Source organism: Crotalus tigris, unplaced genomic scaffold, assembly GCF_016545835.1.
Source record: "Crotalus tigris isolate CLP2741 ecotype Arizona unplaced genomic scaffold, ASM1654583v1 scf7180000017716.2861928, whole genome shotgun sequence".
Taxonomy (NCBI): domain Eukaryota; kingdom Metazoa; phylum Chordata; class Lepidosauria; order Squamata; family Viperidae; genus Crotalus; species Crotalus tigris.
In genome coordinates, this window is record NW_024096587.1 from 777,025 (window position 1) to 797,660 (window position 20,636).

Consider the following 20,636-nt stretch of genomic DNA (forward strand, 5'->3'; position numbering starts at 1 on the left):
TGGTTAGTTGCCATTTGCAAATAAAATCGTAATAACTGGTAATAAAAATTCATTTTCTGACCAAATGCACATACATACATGAGCAAATTTCTCATGCCCAAGAACAATGCAAGCTGGAGAGAGAGTAATACTACCGTACTTGCATGAGACCTCATCTGAATGAGAAGGCAGCAATCAGTAATTTTCACAACGTCTCTCTCTTTTACATACACCTATTTAGAAACTATTTCCTTTAATGACAAATTTACTGGAACAATGCTGTTGCTAAACAAGGAGAGGATGTAAAATGCATTATTATATAAATGATGGTGAAAAGTAACCCACCAATGTTTTTACAGACAGGTGCTTTTCTCAACTAGACTTTTTATAGCTCATTGCTGTAGTGGCTGAGTTAGGGGGTAAAAGACAGAGAAAACAATTCTTGCAGACAAGCATCCTGAATACTGAAGACTCCTAATGCATGGAAATTGTCAGTTACCCTGACCACCAGGTGACCAGTTTCATTTTTTGAAGGAATCATCAATCGCAGGTAACCAGATGTTATTCTACCAGGAACTGAACTCCTGGACCTTTCCATGACAATTCGCTACTTTAGGAGCCATCTAGATCCTGGTACTCAATGGTTGCAGGAAGGAGTACATAACAGCTCCCTGCTCTGAGATCTTCTATCTAGACACTTGCATGATATTTGAAGACAATCACTATGATCTTTTATATTAAGCCAGTTCCAATGCCAATCATCTTGTAGAAGTAGGAAGGACGAGAGGTTTATAATTTTAGCGGGTTGCTTTTCTCACTGCTCCTGAGAACTAGAGCTTAGACGATGTGGGAACGGGGCCCAGCCACTTCTCCCCTGCAAAGAAAATCAATACCAAACAAAAGATCAAATTCAGAAAACAAAGAGGACTTAAAAAGAAAAAGGTTAAAGCCACAAATGAGGATAAATGTAATTACATCTCATCCTACAGACTACAAACTTTCACATCTGAAACATTTTGAGCACAGAAGAGTTGCCCTCATCTTACTGAAGTGTTCTAACCCTGTTCAAGGGCCATTTAACAACACTTTTGGCAAAACTGAAATGTATTTTAAGCTTAAAATGTTTAGAACTTGACCTATTTCACACACCTCTAATTATTAGTACAAAACAATATTAAATTTGCTTTATTACCTCACAAGATCCAGTTTGATTCAATATTCCAGGCTGCCCAAATGGATTCGAGACTTGAGTCCAAAGCATGATTTGTACCTACTCTAATCTATTCTAACCCTAGGCCTAAAATACAATATGAAGAAATAAAGAGAGAAGATCCTCTGAGAAAGATTTACTGTGCAGCCCAAAATACTGCTGTGAATTTGAAGACTCCAGAACTTTTATCAAAGGTCTTAAAAACTCTTCCAGAATGAAAGAAATAGAAGAACTTTGTTCCAAAGCAAAAGAAAGCTTTGAGATCTCAACAAAAGATCTGAAATATGGTTGATCTAGAGCAGGGGTATCAAACTGCCAGCCCGCGGGCCGGATACATCACAGCAAAACCGCGCCCACCCTATTGCTGGCAATGGCAAAAAAGTTGTGATACATAGTGACACATCACGTGACGCAAGTTTGACACCCCTGATCTAAGTTAGCACATTGCACACACATTTTACTGTTTATGTTATCCTCTCATAACTTGGTTTTTGGCATGATAGAAAGACATCCACTTGTAAAAATGTAAAACATACACAAAGCCCATTTCTACTGATCAGCGTCTTCCTTTCTGGAGTGCTCTGATATGCAGGTTATATTAAAAGGTTATTTCAGTCCAATTCAGAACACAATTGCAGGGATTCTATCTTATAAAAAAGTCTGTCTGAGTTCAGAAGTCAGCCTAATCCAGTCCACATCTCCAGGTATTACATATATACAGCGCATAACTGCCTGCAAGATAGTGCCACTATTTGAGTGATCTCAGCCCAGAGCAGTGCTTACTGAATGCTTCCGTTTTAATAATAAATGAATGAGGCTTCGATCCATATCAATGGCTACACCAAATCTGTTTGATATTCTCAGCTATAAAAAATTGTTAACAATTTTAACTGCTTTTGGATAGAGGATGTTTCTAGCCACTATGTTCCAGCAGCTTTCTTCTAGTACAGGGGTAGGCAACCTTGGCTCTTTTATGACTCGTGGACTTCAATTCCCAGAATTCCTGAGCCAGAATTCTGGGGGTTGAAGTCCACGAGTCATAAAAGAGCCAAGGTTGCCTACCCCTGTTCTAGTATCTCCAATGTGTTACTTGCTGTCTAGTTGAAACCCTGGGTGATCTTATCCAATTTTAGACTGCTTTCAACAACTCAAAACTTTTCTGTATTCAAACAGTACTTCCAAATTAAAATGCACAGAAGAGCAACTTTAACAACATTTTCGCTAAAAAACCGTTAGATCAATTTAATTATAAAAACATCAATACAGACTGCTTCCCCTGTAAAGGAAGCTGGCAGTTTAGCAAAGAAATTACTCTGTACTCCAAATTTATCTCCTCCAGGTTTTTCCCATTGGAGTTTCATTCAGACTCCTTTTTCATTCTTACTTTTGCTATCTGAGGCAATTCCCAAAAGTGAAAAACAACTTGGATCAAAGCATCAATAGTAAGGAAAAAACTGAATTATTTCTTTCTCTTTCATGAGCTTTAGAACAAAAGTAGAATTATAAAATAATAAACACCCCTATTTGCATAATGTTTAAATTATAGCAATTTTTGGCATTTCTTTAGTAAATTCTTGGCCAGAAATAATATTTCTCTCTTCTTTCTCTCTATTATTCTGTAAACACAATACTTACACAGGCAGTCCTTGACTTATGACCACAATGCAACCCAAAATTTCTATTGCTAAGCAAGACAGTTGTTAAGTGAATTTTGCCCCATTTTATGACCATTCTTGCCACAGTTGTTAAATGAATTGGCTTTTTATGACTTTGCTTCTCAGAAGGTCACAAAAGGTGATCAAATGATCATGGGACACTGGAAACATCATAAATATGAGTCAGATGCTAAGCTTCTGAATTTTGATCACATGACCAAGAGGATGCTGCAAGGGTTGTGTTGAAAAATGGTCATAAGTCATTTTTTTCAATGCTGTTGTAACTTTGAATGGTCATTAAATGAACTATTGTAAGTTGAGGACTACCTGTATATGCCTTCTAAAGTCCTCAGAAATAGAGTAGGATAATACTGAGCTGTTTTTTTAAAAAATAGTATTTTATTAGTTTTCTACATTTACAATGAATGAATCTAATGACTAAAATGTTACCCGTATATGCCTTCTAAGGTCCTCAGAAACAGAGTAGAGTAATAGCAAGCTGTTTTAAATATCAGGGAACTCAGCTGGTCAACTTGAGTGTCTTGAGAAAGCTAAACAGATTTTGGGCAACACAGGAACATTAAAAAAAAACAAAACTAAAAGGCAATGGCAAACAACTTTCATATTATTAAGTATTAATAGCAGCAAAAATGTTTCCCAAAACCTAGAACATTCAAGGTTTTCCTCTTTTTTCATTTTTTATGGAAGGTACAAGTAAACAAAATCCTCTTTTGTAATGTGTTGGTCCATTATGGAACCTAAAGAAAACTCAATAATTCTCAACAAAAATATTAATAACACTCACCCAAAACATTTCCCAGTAGTTCTACACGATCCGAACCAAAGAAAAGCTGGGGTTGTCCATCAGTCTGGATAACAAAACATGGCACTCCAAATGCCTATTGGGAAAAGCCAACACAAGATATAAGTAGAGAATTCTGCTTCATCTACTGTAAGTAATTCATGGTAACAGATGCACACCAGAAGAGTTCAAATGTGTCAATTAGCTTCTGTATTAGGTGGTTACACATTTAATCTGCATTTCCCAAGGACAGTTTTTAAAGTTTTTTTTTAAAAAAATTGCACATTATTGATTCCACCCATCCACCGAAGAACTGGGAAATGAGTCCAAATCTCCTGTGCCTGCACACCAATACTATTTTGTAGGGAAATATGTTCAAATACCATCAAAATTCACCTGCTCACCTGGATGAGGAGAAAACAGATGAAAAACCGTAAAAGGAAAGATAGATCAACTGTCATGCTTTGCAAAATCTCCCAACTTTAGGAAGTTTTTGCCTTTTGCCAATTTTTTGACTGTTCTGTGAATCACTGTTTTTCACAATTCTGAATACCATTTGCCAACTCTCTGTACCTCTGTAGGTACTGGCGCATTTTAGCTTAAACTATAATGCTTAAGTGAGATTCAGAAGCACCTGTTGTGATTGCTCCTAGGCAAACCCTACTTATGTCCCATTGGCCCAAATATGGATTATGCTCACTGCTTTTCACTGCAGTAATGTTGTACACAAGTATATATCAGTCCTCATAAAACAGAAGTTATGCATTATTTCACATCAATTCAAATGTCATCATCTACTTTGTGAAATAACTCAACGGGAAGTAACAGGCAGTCACCTTGATACTGCTATTGTTATATTATTATGAAGTTGCTCATCTGCCCTGCTTTTCATGAATCTGGAAGCAATATTTCAATGCTACCTCTGCACAATAGCTACAAAAATGCAGAAAAACAAGCCAGAAGGCTCTCGGGATACAAGTCTTCTAAAGTGATTTCATTATCCAACAAAGTTGCTCTTCAGAGCATAAGAATTCAGCTTCCCAAGATCCGCATCTTTTTAAAACAGACTGCCTGGGAGATTTGTTGTTGTTCAGTTGTTGTGTCTGATTCTTTGCGACCCCATGGACACCTGTCAGGTCCCCCCGTCCTCCACTGCCTCCCAGAGTTTGCCCAAATTCATGTTCATTGAGTCAACACTATCTAACCATCTCATCCTCATCCTTTTGCCTTCAATCTTTCACAACATCAGGGTCTTTTCCAATGAGTCCTCTCTTCTCATTAGGTGGCCAAAGTATTTGAGCTTCAGTTTCAGATTGGAAAGTATATTTCATAAAATGTTAGTCCTTACCCCAAACTTCAGAGCCTCATCTGTTGTCTCTTTCAGGCGATTCTTCACCTCAGGTGAAGTGCTCATTTTCAGAAGCTCCTGGCTTTTGCCTGAGGGCAAACCTGCTTTCTCAGCAGCCTGACCAAAAAAAAGACAAATATCCTAAAGATGTAGCCCAGGTTGACTGGATTAAAACTTCAGCTTTCCTCAGGAATACCTAAGTACTAAAACTTATTAATTGAACTGGAAAGCAAATGGCCCTAGCAAAGAGTGAACATACTACACCCAACTGGAATTGTTCAACACCTTCTTTTCGGTTTCTTGGTAATCACGTAATTTCTATCCTTAATTACAATAGTTAAAACTTCTATAAACAGGGCATTCCTTGTTTTCAATGTTCTCTTTCTTTATTCCAACAATAACATGACAATCTATAGTAGTCCACAATCACAAGGAGTCTGATAGCACCTTTTCTGAGCAACAAATGTTATGAAAAAGCCTAAGTTTTTGTCAGCTACAATTCATGATGACTGGAATGCATATGAAAGCTGAGGCCCTTTCTTAAAAATGGTTAGTCGTAAAAGTACTACCAGATTCCGGATTTTATTTTTTATTTTTCTTTGTAACTGTTGTTCAAAGATTAGTCCATTTAGCTAGAATTTTCCTCTTCTCTCTGGGGGTCTCCAGAGTGTTAGGCTGAGATTTTTCTGCCTAAAGATTATAGGAATGAACCTGGAACACTCAACATGTAGAGTATTTATTGACCTTGAGATCATCCCCCATATAAATTAAATAATAATAATAATAATAATAATAATAATAATAATAATAATAATAATAATACCATCAAACATCCACATCTGCCTATCCCAGGTCCTGGGTAAGGACTTGATAGGTAGACAAAATGCCAAATCCAGTCTGAACATCTGGCTGACTGGCCATAATAATAATAATAATAATAATAATAATAATAATAATAATAATAATAAAGTTGGAAGGGACCTTGGAGGTCATCTAGTCCAACCCCCTGCTCAGGCAGGAAACCCTAAACCATTTCGGACAAATGGCTGTCCAGTTTCTTCTTAAAAACTTCCAGTGTTGGTGCATTCACTGCTTCTGGAGGCAGGTTGTTCCACTGGTTAATTGTTCTAACTGTCAGGAACAATTACTTTAGAAAAATAAGCCATAGATCACATGGAATTCATATTAGTCAGTCTTAGACCTAGGAAAACTGCATTTCCATGCACCAGACCTAGTGATAACGCTATTGACAAACTTATTTTCTCCCTATTTGCCAATGTTAAAAGAATAAAACATTTTTACACCCTTCAAAGAATTAATAACTGAGGGAGACAATGTAGCCACACAAGGTTGCTCATGCATGGATAGTCTTCACTGACAGCAATACTGCTCCCAAAGGAAATTCTAAAGTACAAGAGTTCCATACACAGGAGAGCAGAGTAGGAAGGGAAGGCATGTAAACACTCCCCAATTTAAATTTCTTTCAAAATTATCCAGCCAGCAGCACAGACCAGCCGTTTTGCATCTGAACCACCTGCAGAAAAAGAACAAGAGAAGAAGAGCAGGCACTTACTGCTAATATACTTTCTGGCTGAACTATGTCTTCATCCTGGAAAAACAAAAAATATGGCAACTGATTATTAAACCTTATGGATAAGATGGGTCATGAAAATAATGAGATAAGAAAATAAAACTAAACGAAACTCATGATGGACAAAAATGGCCTTTGTTAGCCTGATAATTAGATTAAAATAGTCCAGATTCTCTAATTTAACCTACCCAAAACAGAAGGGAGAGAATGAAGAGAAAAATTAGATATAGCTGAAATTTCAGACTGCCCTATTCATTTAAATGGGTCTTAAAGAATAAATTTCTGGAGGTCCCCGTATAGTTCTGTAGTTGGCTTAGTTGACTAACATGAAGACAGGTCTCATTTAGATGATTTCAACTTTCTTGCCTAAGTATCCAAAAGAGATCATCAGAAAGGACAGAGAAATGCCAAGAGAGATACATATGTGTGCAAGATCTCAATATTTACCCTGGACCAAATGCGCATCCAGAGTTCTCTAGAAACAGACTCCAGAAACTGAGGTTCTGCTATATCTACAGCAGTGATGAAACGCATGGCAGGCAGACTTCCTATAGATAGCAAAAACAGATACAAAAGTGCACTAGAGAAGCTGTATAAATGCTGATAATAATAATAATAATAATAATCATCATCATCATCATCATCCCCCAGTGAGGCACTACCTTGACGTGGTTGTGGGGCTTGTGTACTCTGAGGAAGATGAGAGCTATGCCAGAGGTTCAACCATACTGGACAGGTCTCATCAGAGGAGTCAGACAAAGAGTGTCTCTCCCATACAAAATATGGTGAGACGTAAATTTCAGAATGCCATACCGGCTCGGATGTCGCCCGGGTTAACAAGGTCTGCGCTAGATATTGGAGTTCCTGGATATCTGGTGAAAAATGGGTTACAGGACTCAGGACTGTTGGCTGAGCAACCAGGGCCAGCAGCTGCAGAACTACTGGAAGAAAAGGTGTTTACCCGTCGCAGATACACAGTGATGGAAAATAAAGAAATAATGATCTGTTACTACAGATCAAGTCCAACAAGACGAGGATATCTAAAACGAATGCACCAGTTCTGGAAAGAACAACATCCAGAATCAGAAATAACAGAACAGAGACTAGCAGATCAACGCCGATTTATAACACGAAATAAAGTATTCACAGAAACAGAATTGGACAAACTGCAAAGGTTTACCCAGGGCAAAGAAATCAAAGCCTTACCAGAAGTAATTCAGAATGTAGAGGCAAACCAGGGGGAGTTGGCAGTGAAGGAATCCAGCAGAGATATACAACTGTTCTCATTTGGAAACCAGGCACCTCTTCCTCAGGAAGAACAAAACCCTCTAACTAAAGAAATAAAAGAATTGAAACAAAGAATAACTGAGCATCTAGAACAGCACAAAAACAACAGAATAAGGCTGCCTGCATTGAAGCTTGTTCCAAAGAAACAGCTAGCACAAGCATTAAAAGATGCAAATACTGCAATAGCAAGTATAAGCACCAATTCACTGCAAGAAACAAACCAACTAATGTACAGCACAGCTGCAGTTATAACTGAATACCTGGGATGCAAAATCAACAAAGAAGAAAAACAAACAAACAGTGCATCACAGAAATGGAAGGTTAGACTAGAAAATAAGATCAGCAAGTTAAGATCACATGCAAGCAAGCTAGAACAGATGAAAGAAAAGAAGCTGAAGAACAAGAAGACCAAAGAATACCTAATCAAGAAATACCACTTAGAAACAAGGAAGATCAAGGAAGCACTGGAAATAATAAAGCAACAAATAACAGCTATAGCCAGGAAAATCAGTAGATATGAAGCTCGAATTGCAAACTATAGGCAGAACCTCCAATTTCAATCCAATCAGAAACGTTTCTACCAATCCATCAATGGAGAAACTGCAAGGAATCAGTCAGTACCTGACAAGGAAGAAACAGTGCAGTTCTGGAAGCAGATATGGGATAACCCAAAGAAATACAACAAGGATGCGGCTTGGTTAAAAGAGGTGGATGCAAATAAAACAGAAGTTGAAATGAAAGAACTAGTAATAACAACAAAAATGGTAGAAAAAAGAGCAAAGAAAATCAAAAATTGGTCAGCACCAGGTGAAGATGAACTGCATGGGTTTTGGTTGAAACATCTAACTGTTATACACCCACTCATTGCCAAGCAGTTCAACAATATACTACAAGGAGGAGAAATTGAAAAGTGGCTAACAACTGGGAAAACCTACCTAATAATGAAAAATCCAGCAAAAGGGGCAACACCAGGTAACTACAGGCCAATTACCTGCTTACCAACAACTTTCAAATTACTAACTGGTGTGGTAGCTGATGCAGTACAACAGCATCTAGTTGAAAACAATCTCTTTCCACCTGAGCAAAAAGGAAACCGCCCCAATAGCAGAGGAACAAAAGATCAACTCCTAACTAGACTCAAGCAGAACTAAAAGCAATGGATAGGCAGACCAGAAAAATAATGACAATGAATCATGCCCTTCATCCACGCAGTGACATTGATAGACTTTATCTACCAAGGCAAATAGGTGGGCGTGGAATGCTACAAGTACATCAGATGGTTGAAGAAGAAAAAATGGCTTTGGAAGAATATCTGAAGAACAATGATGAAGATGCACTGAAATTAGTATATCAGGAAGGTTTACTAACTACTGGAGAGACCAAACTGTGCCTACAAGAAAGACCAAATGAAGAACAGAATAGAGGCATGGGAAGACAAAGCACTACATGGCCAATACATGAAAAAAATAGCTGGGAAAGCAGATAATAATAAAACCTGGCAATGGCTAAGAGCAGGAAAATTGAAGAAAGAGACCGAGGGACTAATTCTGGCTGCACAAGACCAAGCCTTAAGGACAAATGCATACAAAGTCAAAATTGAGAAGACAGCAACAGACAGTAAGTGCCGCCTATGCAAAGAAGCTGAAGAAACAGTGGACCACTTGGTAAGCTGTTGCAAGAAGATTGCACAGACTGATTACAAGCAGCGGCATGACAAAGTAGCAACAATGGTGCATTGGAAGATCTGCAAAAAATATCATTTGACTGTAAGCAAAAACTGGTGGGATCATAAAATAGAGAAAGTCATAGAAAATGATAAAATTAAACTGCTCTGGGACTTCAGAATTCAAACAGACAAGCACCTGCAACATAACACCCCAGACTTAACAATTGTCGATAAGAAAGACAAAAAAGTCTGGATAGTGGACGTGGCAGTGCCTGGAGATAGCAGAATAGAAGAGAAAGAACTGGAGAAGATAACAAAATACAAAGACCTACAAATAGAAATAGAAAGACTGTGGCAAAAGCAAGCAAGGGTAGTACCAATAGTCATAGGCTCCTTGGGTGCAATCCCAAAACAACTGGAGCACCACTTGAACACCATTGGCATTGACAAATTCGCTATTAGTCAATTGCAAAAGGCGGCCTTATTAGGAACTGCTTCCATCCTGCGACGATATCTGTAATACCATCAAACATCCACATCTGCCTATCCCAGGTCCTGGGTAAGGACTCGATAGGTAGACAAAATGCCAAATCCAGTCTGAACATCTGGCTGACTGTGCGATGATCATAATAATAATAATAATAAATAATAATAATAATAGAAGAAGAAGAAGAAGAAGAAGAAGAAGAAGAAGAAGAAGAAGAAGAAGAAAGAAGAAGAAGAAGAAGAAGAAGAAGAAAGAAGAAGAAGAAGAAGAAGAAGAAGTTGGAAGGGACCTTGGAGGTCATCAAGTCTAACCCTCTGCTCAGGCAGGAAACCCTACATCATTTCGGACAAATGGCTGTCCAGTCTCTTCTTAAAAACTTCCAGTGTTGGAGCATTCACCGCTTCTGGAGGCAGGTTGTTCCAGTGGTTAATTGTTCTAACTGTCAGGAAGTTTCTCCTTAGTTCTAGGTTGCTTCTCTCCTTGATGAGTTTCCATCAGTTGCTTCTTGTCAGGCGCTTTGGAGAATAGCTTGACTCCCTCTTCTTTGTGGCAGCCCCTGAGATATTGGAACACTGCTATCATGTCCCCCCTTGTCCTTCTCTTCGTTAAATTAGACATACCCAATTCCAGCAACTGTTCTTTATATGTTTTAGCCTCCAGTCCCTTAATCATCCGTGTGGCTCTTCTCTGTACTCTTTCTAGAGTGTCAAGATCTTTTTTACTTCGTGGTGACCAAAACTGGATGCAGTATTCCAAGTGTGGCCTTACCAAGGCATTGTAAAGTGTATTAATACTTCACTGGATCTTGATTCTATCCATCTGTTAATGCAGCCCAGCACTGTGTTGGCTTTTTTGGCAGCTGCAGCACACTGCAACAAACCCACCCTTACTTTTAAAAGGACATTTTTTCATTTCCTGATGTCTTCCACATGGGCAGAAACCATCATTTCCCAAATGCCTAACTGGCACCAATTTGGAGAAAACAATCTCTTTCATTACCTTTCACTATCACAGCCTTTACGAAATCCTTTGGTAAATTTAATGGCACTTGGCAATACTTTGCCATTTGTTTGACATCCTTTTGCAAATACTCTCCTTTCTTGGGAAGCATTGCTGGAGGCTGGTTCCCTGTTGCAAAAGACAGCATGTCACAAAATATAATTTTAATAGTAAACCTTTTCTTTTGGGTTTGGGTTTATTTCCTATCCAACAAGGTATGGAAAGCTACTATTCTAGGTTTGGGTGGGATTATGGAAACCTGAATACTGAAACTTAATTTTAATGGAGAGAAGAAGTTACCGGTATGTTTTTTTTAACTTTTAAGAAATTCAACCAAAATTAGTTATTACAGAATAGCCAAGTCCACAGTTAACTATGAACAAATAATACTAGACAGCGGCAATTCCCAACAGGATTGAGCATCCTGTTCTTAACCCAGAAAAGCTTTTAAAAAGGAAAATAATACATCTGCACTCATTTCTAATTATTAATTTCTAATTACTAAATGATCGATTTAAGGATCTCATGGATTCCAGAGATCTTCAAAAATGACAAGTTTAATTTGACACCTGGTGAGTTCTACTTTTTTTCTTTGATATAAGGATTTTTTAATACAGACTTTTAACAGTATAAAACTGTGGTGTCAAACTGCCGGCCAGTGGGCCAGATGCATAAGGCCAAAACTGCACCCATTGCCGGACAATGGAAAAAACAGTTGCAATACATTGCAACACGTTATGTGACGTTGCAAGTTTGGCAACCCTGATATAAAACAATATATTAACAAAAAGTGAAAAGGAAGGAAGAAAGGAATAAATTTGGAACATTTACAATTTGGAAAAAATATGTATTACATGCATTAGTGAGAACAGAATTAAATCCTTATTAGGGACTGAGATTCTTTGAATGTTGCAAATAAACACTAGAGGGGACTAAAGGAGCAGGCATAAAGGGAAAAAAGGGAAAGTGCATTTATCAATGTTTAAACTAAGGTTTAAAATGGCCAATCCAGTATATGTTTTGAGTCACTTCAAAAATAGACCACGATATTAATATTTTAGAAAGCATGAGGGTTCCAAAGATGTTAAGGGAAATTTTAAAAAGCAACTTATACCCAACACATACACAAAATAACAGAGATGGAAGGGATTTTGGAGGTCTTCTACTCCAACCTCTGCACAAGCAAGAGACCCTGGACCATTTCAGACAATGGCTGTCCAGTCTCTTCTTGAAAGCCTCCAGTGATGGGGCACACGCAACGTCTGAAGGCAAACTGTTCCACTGATTGGTTGTTCTCAATGTTAGGAAATTTCTCCTTAATTCTAGATTGCTTCTCTCCTTGATTAGTTTCCATCTACCATCCATTGGTTCTTGTCCTGCCTTTAGGTGCTTTGGAGAATAGTTTGACTTCCTCTTCTTTGTGGAAGCCCCTCAAATATTGGAATATTGCTACCATGTCACCCCTAGTCCTTCTCATTAAACTAGACATACCCAATTCCTGCAACCATTTTTCATATGTTTTAGCCTGTAGTCCCCTAAAATCATCATTTTAGACAGCTTTCTCTAGACTGGCCATACTCAATATATATATTATATATAATAGAGGTAGTTCAGATTGCCTTTGAAGAAAGACATGAGAAAAACAAACATGCAATGCTTCACCAATCTCTTTGATCTAGAGCAGTGGTTCTCAACCTTCCTAATCCTATTAAATACAGTTTAATACAGTTCCTCATGCTGTGATGACCCCCAACCCTAAGGGCCCTCCAAGCACGCACCGATACCGCCCACTCACCCGCCGCGCCCAGGGCTCAGCACGCCTCGCCTGTCCTCGCCTCACTTCCGAAGGTCGCTGGCCTGCCCGGCTCCAGCTGGCCAGGGAGGGGTGGCAGGAAGGCGGCTCCACCGGCTCCGCCCAGCCTGGTTGGAAAAGCGCCCAGGCGGGGAGAGGGAGAGAGAGAAAGAGCCAAGAGGGCTTCAGCACTGGCAGAGCTTAGTTCAGCCTCCTCCACAGAAAGGGCCGCGAAGCAGTGCAGCCTCCCTTAGGAGATGCTCGACGGAAACGAATCCAGCACTGCAACGGCCCCCAGCTTGAAGCCATGCGGAGACGGATAGAGGAGTGGTGTCTTGGTTCCTAAGACCATCGAAAATATGTGTTTTCTTATGGTCTTAGGCAACTCCTGTGAAAGGGTTGTTCGACCCCCAAAGGGTTGCGACCCACAGATTGAGAACCACTGATCTAGAGTTTTGTAATTCCACTTGTGTAACTAGTTGCTACAGGAGTGTGTCTAATCTTCATCTAAGCTCAGTTAAACAATTAAGTGCTTACCAGTGGCGTTCATTATCGCCGAAAGGAAAACTGGCCGCAAATGCAGATCTAGATTCCAGATGGAACGATACCTGCAAATAATCTACAGAGATGACAGGGGTTATTATTACAGTGATCCTCGACTTATGATCACAGTTGAGCCCCAAATTTCCATTGCTAAGTGAGAGATTCAAGTGAGTTTTGCCACATTCTATGACCTTTCTTGCCACGGTCGTTAAATGAATCAGTGCAGTTGTTATGTTAGCAACAAGGTTATTAAGTGAATCTGGATTTCCCATTTATTTTTTCTTGTCAGAAGGTCACAAAAAGTGATCCCATGACAGTAGGACACTTCACCCATCATAAATATGAGCCAATTGCCAAGTGGCTGAATTTTGATCATGTGACCATGGGGATGCAACAATGGTCATAGGTGAGAAAAACTGTCATAAGTCACTATTTTTAGTGCTATTATCATTTCAAACAATCACTAAACAAATGTTGTAAGTCAAGGACTACCTGTATTAAGAACAAGAAATCAGAAAATGTAAAGCAACAAAAGAATTTGTGTACTCCTGCAATAGGAAAACAGGGCTATCACAAATATATTTTATTTATATTCCATTTTTCATTCAGGAGCATACACAGCATTCTTTCCTCATATTTTACCTCATAATAGTTTTGTGATGAAGATTGATCTGAGAGGAAAGGACTAGTCCAAAGTCACTCCTAGAATTTCCATAGCTTGGGTGGACTAGATGCTGGGCTTCCCTGCCCCAGTCCAATGCTTTTAACCACTACACCACAATGGCTCCACATGCAGCTATTTAAAGGCAATACTCAAGAGGCAAACACGTTTTATCATTTGGCATGCACCTTCGTAGCCTACACTATCGTAGAAGGTCATAATACATTCATTGAAAATCAGGTGTACATTTATTAGGACATAAATCCAGTAAAAGTAAAGTATCACAGAACTAAATACAAACTGTGGCTATTTTTTTTTTTTAAATCCCATCTTTATTATTTAAGTAGCTGGGGTGGTGGTGTCTGTCATAATTTTTAATTGTCACTAAGCAACCGGTCTTAAATCGAGGATTGTCTTTAACTGTAATTTGAAATGGGAATAAAGTACTTTGAAGCTTTAAGTAATACTATGCAGCATAGCCCACTGACATCAAATCACCCAAAATATTAACTATTCTTGACAGGAAAAAAAACAGAATTAAAAAATCTATATTAGCAAAATAGAGAAACAATAACACCACAATAAACATGGCTTTCTTTACCTAATAAACAAAATTACCCATTTGGTTTAGTTGCAAACCAGCTCTTCCACAGCAGGAATTACAATTGTACTGAAAAATGCAAGCAGTCATATTAAACTCATTTTAATATATTCCCCAGGTGAAATGGATAAAGTTAGCAAGTAATACATTAGATTTATGGATACCCTGGTAATGGAAGCCATATTGTGTAATCATATACAAGATTGGAACACTGTACACAGCACACCTTTGGCCACCTAATGAGAAGGAAGGATTCACGGGAGAAGAGTCTAATGCTGGGAAAGATTGAGGGCAATAGAAGAAAGGGACGACAGAGAATGAGATGGCTGGATGGAGTCACTGAAGCAGTAGGTGTGAATTTTAATGGACTCCAGAAGATGGTAGAGGACAGGAAGACCTGGAGGAACATTGTCCATGGGGTTGCGATGGGTTGGACACGACTTCGCAATTAACAACAACACACAGCACAGTATTCTTGACTTCTATGACCTATGACAGTGTTTCCCAAAGTGTGGTACGCGTACCCCCAGGGGTACTGCACCGTGCTTAGAACAAAGAAAGAAATAGGCGCGTATCGCAGTTTTTACACGGGAACTGGGGTCATCATACATCGTATCGCAACTCATTATGACGGGAACTTCTGCGCATCCTTCGCGCAGCTCTGGTTCGGCCATTTTTAAACTGCGGGAACATTAACAGTTAACGTTGAGCCTCGGAGCTGTTTAAAAGCCGGAGAATTGCAGTGTTATCAACGGTTAGACAGTCTTGTGAGGCGTGACACGGCGTGAATATACTGCACTTCGTTATAGAGACAACTTACTTCTTTAATAGTTAGTTCTGGGCGCCTGTTATCGTGCTTTAGTAAGTTCCACTGATTTTGATTATTTTTATAAAATACAATTTTTATCCCTAACAGAGATTATGGATCACTGGTTGAAATCTGGAACTACTAAACCGAAAGAAAGTAATGATTGTAATAGCAATCAACGAACAGGAAATAATGAAATTAACGACGAATCGATTTCAATTCTGAAAGAACCTGTTAAGAAAAAAGCAAGGAAAACTCGCAAGTACGACAAAGAATATCTTAAATTTGGATTCTCATGGACTGGAGATGAAAATGAGCCTATTCCACTTTGTGTCATTTGTTTTGAAAATCTAACAAATGAAAGCATGAAACCATCCAACTTAAAGCGCCATTTTGAGACAAATCATAATCAGTACAAAGATAAACCCATAGATTTTTTTGAAAATAAACTTAAGGGTTTAAATCAGTCTCGAAAAGTAATGCAGGGTTTGACAGGAGGTGACAATCAAAAAATACTAGAAGCTTCGTATTGCGTGTCACTTTTAATTGCCAAATGTAGTGCAGCGGAAACCATTGGCGAAATTTTAATCAAGCCTGCAGCCAAGATAATGGCAGAAGTAATGATAGGAGATAGAGTGAAACAAACTTTTGACCGCGTTCCTCTCTCAAATAATACAGTTCATCGACGAATCATTGATATGTCTAATAATGTAAAACAGATGTTATTATCTGATATTTCTCAAAGTCGTTATTATGCATTGCAAGTCGATGAGTCCACCGACATTGCGAATTTTGCAAATCTTATGGCGTTTGTTAGATACGAAAAAAATCAAGAAATTCATGACGACTTTTTATTTTGCCAGCCTTTATTAGGTCACACAACAGGAGAAGATATCTTTAATGTTATGAATACATTTATGCAAGAGAACAAAATTGACTGGAATAGATGTGTTGGAATAAGCACAGATGGAGCAAAAAGTATGGTCGGAATTAATAAAGGACTCGTTGCAAGAATTCAAAATGTTGCTCCAAATGTCATATCCACACATTGTTGCATACACAGAGAGGCTTTGGCAACACGTAAGATGCCCGCTGATCTACAGAAAGTTCTGGATGAAAGCGTGAAAATCATTAACTACATTAAAAGCCGCCCTTTGAATGCACGACTTTTTGCGCAAATATGTGAAGAAATGGGAAGTAGTCATACCCAGCTGCTTTTTCATACTGATGTTCGTTGGCTATCTCGGGGAAAAATTCTAAACCGATTGTTCGAACTTAGACATGAACTTCAATGCTTTCTTAATGATAGATTTGAGTTGAGAAATTGTTTACATGACTGGAAATGGCTTTGTAAACTAGCATACTTAGCAGATATATTCTCTTTTTTAAATTGCCTCAACTTATCGTTACAAGGCAAAGAAATTTCATTGTTTCACGTTCAAGATAAAGTGAACGCTACCATCGCAAAACTAAATTTATGGCAAAAGAGAGTTGGTAATGGAGAAGTAGACTCATTTCCCTCTCTTCATGAGTTTATAACAAGTTCGGTTACTAAAATTGAGGCTGATACTTTGAAATGCATAATACAGCATTTGGAGAGTTTGCAAGTTGGCTTGAAAAACTATTTCCCTGATTTAAACGAAAATATTGAATGGATAAGATATCCATTCAACATTAACACAACATCCATGCCAGAAGGTTTGTCGCATGCGGAAGAAGAGCAATTGTTGGAGTTAGCTTCGGACGGATTCTTGAGAAATAAACATAAGGAGTGTACTTTAACATCATTCTGGTTACAAATGGAACATGTGTATCTGGTTTTAACAGAAAAAGTCCTGAAATACATCTTGCCTTTTCCAACTTCATATTTATGCGAAGTTGCTTTTTCTGCCTTTGTAGACATTAAGTCGAAAAAAAGGAACAGACTATTGGATATGGAACCACATCTCAGATTAAAATTAACAACCAGGGAACCAAATTATGATGATCTGTCATCTCAACATAAACAATTTCATCCTTCTCATTGAATCAAATAAATGTTCTTTATAATATAACTTTCGTTTATTTTGTGTATGTACAAAAAAAAGAAAAAATAAATATATTTTGATTTTTATTAAAACATATGTTTTTTATGAGGGGTACTCAGCATTACGAAAATTATAGAAGGGGTACACATATGTCAAAAGTTTGGGAAACACTGACCTATGAAATAGATCAATCTGCTTTTTAATATTCATATTGACATCATATCTCACCAAATTTCACATTAAGGTACTGCACTTCAAGTATCCCCATATAGGGACTGCAGAAATAGGGATCACCACTAGATGGCAGCAAAACGATGCAGAAACACCTAAACATTTAGACTTGGATTCTTGCAAACCAAATATACTGGCCTAGTGTATATAATGAATCCATATGTGTGATATGTGCAAGTGAACTGGATGATCCACTTCCTACTCGACAAGAGTATTTTGAAATATTCATATATATATCAGGATTTGCTTTCATCCAACATACCCCATATTCACAAATAGTCCCAAAGTCCAGTAATTCAAACTAGAGTCAGATTTATGTGCCGTATTAATTGGTACACAGCTTAGTTTAATATTGCACTTGATTCCCAACATACCCACAGTCCATATACATAGTGCAAACCTGATAAATGTTGCAATGTTTGCAGCAGCCACAGAAAAGTGGGTCAAAGTTGAAACCAAGAAAGTCCTAGAAGCTTTCTGATAATTGCTGACAACTCTTCTGAAAAAAAAAACGTTTCCCTCTACTCCTTTCCCTTTTTTCCTAGCCTGGAGTATTTCCAGATGAGAATTTTACAGCATACTGAACATTATCCAGAAGTTGCAAACTTTTGTCAAGGGCAACAGAGCTTGGGGGAAGTCTCTTGGAGGACAGCCCAGCTGACAGGAGGGAGGAGTACTGACAGATACAGGTAATCCTCAACTTATAACAGTTCATTTAGTGACTGTTCAAAGTTACAACAGCACTGAAAAAAATGACTTATGACCATTTTTCAGTTATAACCTTTGTAGCATCCCCATGATCATGTGATCAAAATTGAGATGCTTGGCAACTTATAACCACTACTGTGTCTCAAGGTCATGTGATCAATTTTTGCCACCTTTTGACAAGCAAAGTCAATGGGGAAGCCAGATTCACTTACCAATTGTGGCAAGAACGGTCGTAAAATGGGGTAAAACTCACTTAACAAATGTCTCACTTAATAGAAATTGTGGGCTCAATTGTGGTTGTAAGTCGAGAACTACCTGTACAGATGCAATAAGGCCCCATTTGCAAAATGCCATCACCCAGCGCCTATGGAGATTCTCAATCATCCAGGTCATGGTTGTCCCAAAAGTGCTTTTTTTGGGAGAGTAAAGAACACCTTTGGGCCATCATCCAATGGTGCTGCCCTGCATCTCCACATTAGCAAACAGCAGGATACTGGTTAAACAAGAAAGTTCGGGTCCTCTGAAGCTGCAATACAGGAATCAAAGCGCGTTTCTTTTTTAGTGCAGATTTACTTTTCTAAATCTATACTGCGCTTAGTTATAAGCGCATAGTTTTTTAAAAACCCTGCAAAATGTTACTGCTCGCCTACTCCAAATCGCAGCTAACACGGCAAGAAATCGGACTGAAGCCCTAGGGCTTCCGAGCAACATACATACTGCTTGATTTGAAAGACACAAGGCAAGAGGGAATGGCTTGCTTTAATAAAGCTTTTTGCAGCGCGCTTACCTCAAAGGCAAGCCAGGAATAGGGGGACACGACATCGTAGAAACACTCCACCTTCTTCTTGCTGACCCCGGAACTCTGGCGCGTAGGAGCCATGCTCCGTGGGAAAGGCATGTCCGGGAGAGAGAGCCCGTCTGTCAACAGGACCCCACAACCCCAAAGAAGCGCTTTACGTCTGTCACGTGCAGCTTTCAGAGCCCAACCCCCTCCAGAGTTCACTCCGGCGATGCCTTTCGGGACGCGGAGGAAGGCGGGGAAACGACACGTGGGCGGCGGGAGCAGCAGCAGCAGCAGCAAGAGCTATAACGACAACTGGCTTTGTTCAGAGGAAGTCGTCAGTCCCTTCACATTCACAAGAGCCTGAGTGCAACAAAGGAAAAGTACCTGCACACACACGCGCCACCGTCGGATGTCCGCGCTAATCCAATCTATTAGATTTGAGAAATACGGATGCGTAATGTATCTTCTGGATTGTACTAGATTGAGGATAGTTTATTTCCTGGTCATCAGGTATCCAGGATTGTTAGTATTCCACAATCACAATGAAATGTCATTAAGAGATGCGTTCTATTTGTTTCCTGTTGTTTCACTTTAACAATAGAAAATGAAGAACTCGTCTTTTATGAGCAATTTCTAAAAACATCATATAACACCAAGATCCCTTACGTATTTTCTGTAATGTTTGCACCTCTGTTTCCAGGCACGGAATGGCAGTACTTGTTGCAAGCTCTATTGCAGTTAGCATATCTGAAAATACAGCAAAGTAAAATAATCTGTGAGAGTTTAACTTTAAGAGGAAGGCCATGTTTTGTTGATTTTGTTGTCTGTTAGATTATTTTAGTTTGCATTGTCTGTTTGATTTAACATTTTTACCTATTTTTATGTTTTCTGTAGTTTTGTATCCGACCTATAATTAACTGGAATTGGGAATCAGTAAATTTAAATAAATAACAATAACAATATTGAAAATATTAGGAACCATGTTAGACATAAACAGCAACAGATTGAGCGAGAGAAAAAGATGTAAACATTCAAAAAGACTCTATATGCAATGAGAACTGCAGGCCCCTATGACAGTTTCCGAGATTTTGTGTTTTATTTCATTAAAACATCTTATTTTTTTGCGATAATTGTATTAAAAATTACACAAAACTGAAAACAGTCTACATAGAGTAAAAATATATTTAAAAATGAACAGAACAGAAGAAAGGAAAAAAATGACCATCTCTTCCTCCTCAGCAAGTACAATCAACCCCAAAAATGTACCGCCATTTCTCAAATAAAAAAAAAACCAATCACTTCTTCATCCCATACCTCAAACATATTCTCTACGATCAAATCTTTAAGGTTTTACCACTCCATCTTAACAACAAAAATGCATTCAGGTTATCAGAAATTACAACATAACATACAAATTATATTAATAAACATTTTTTAATCTCCTTTTCCATTTATCT

General features: G+C 38.4%; 1 protein-coding gene across 1 annotated transcript; it reads right to left on the reverse strand.

The window, feature by feature from the left end:
- Positions 1–200: 200 nt before the first annotated feature.
- LOC120306077 (glutathione S-transferase kappa 1-like) lies at positions 201–19,397 on the reverse strand. Its single transcript, XM_039338699.1, has 8 exons — positions 19,183–19,397; positions 13,354–13,435; positions 11,025–11,153; positions 7,033–7,133; positions 6,568–6,603; positions 4,995–5,111; positions 3,650–3,743; positions 201–853 (listed from the first exon to the last, which is right to left on the reverse strand). Exons 1-8 carry the CDS (start codon positions 19,291–19,293, stop codon positions 810–812), a joined length of 714 nt encoding a protein of 237 aa, XP_039194633.1. The 5' UTR covers positions 19,294–19,397; the 3' UTR covers positions 201–809.
- Positions 19,398–20,636: the final 1,239 nt, after the last annotated feature.

Bases quoted from the DNA above. Each gene is read 5' to 3' on its own strand.
- LOC120306077 (XM_039338699.1), bottom strand. From the start codon at position 19,293: ATGCCTTTCCCACGGAGCATGGCTCCTACGCGCCAGAGTTCCGGGGTC. The intron at 13,436-19,182 runs GTAAGCGCGCTG...TCATCTCTGTAG, and splicing joins ATTCCTGGCTTGCCTTTGAG to ATTATTTGCAGGTATCGTTC. The intron at 854-3,649 runs GTGAGTGTTATT...TTTTCTTTGCAG, and splicing joins ACTACTGGGAAATGTTTTGG to GGGAGAAGTGGCTGGGCCCC.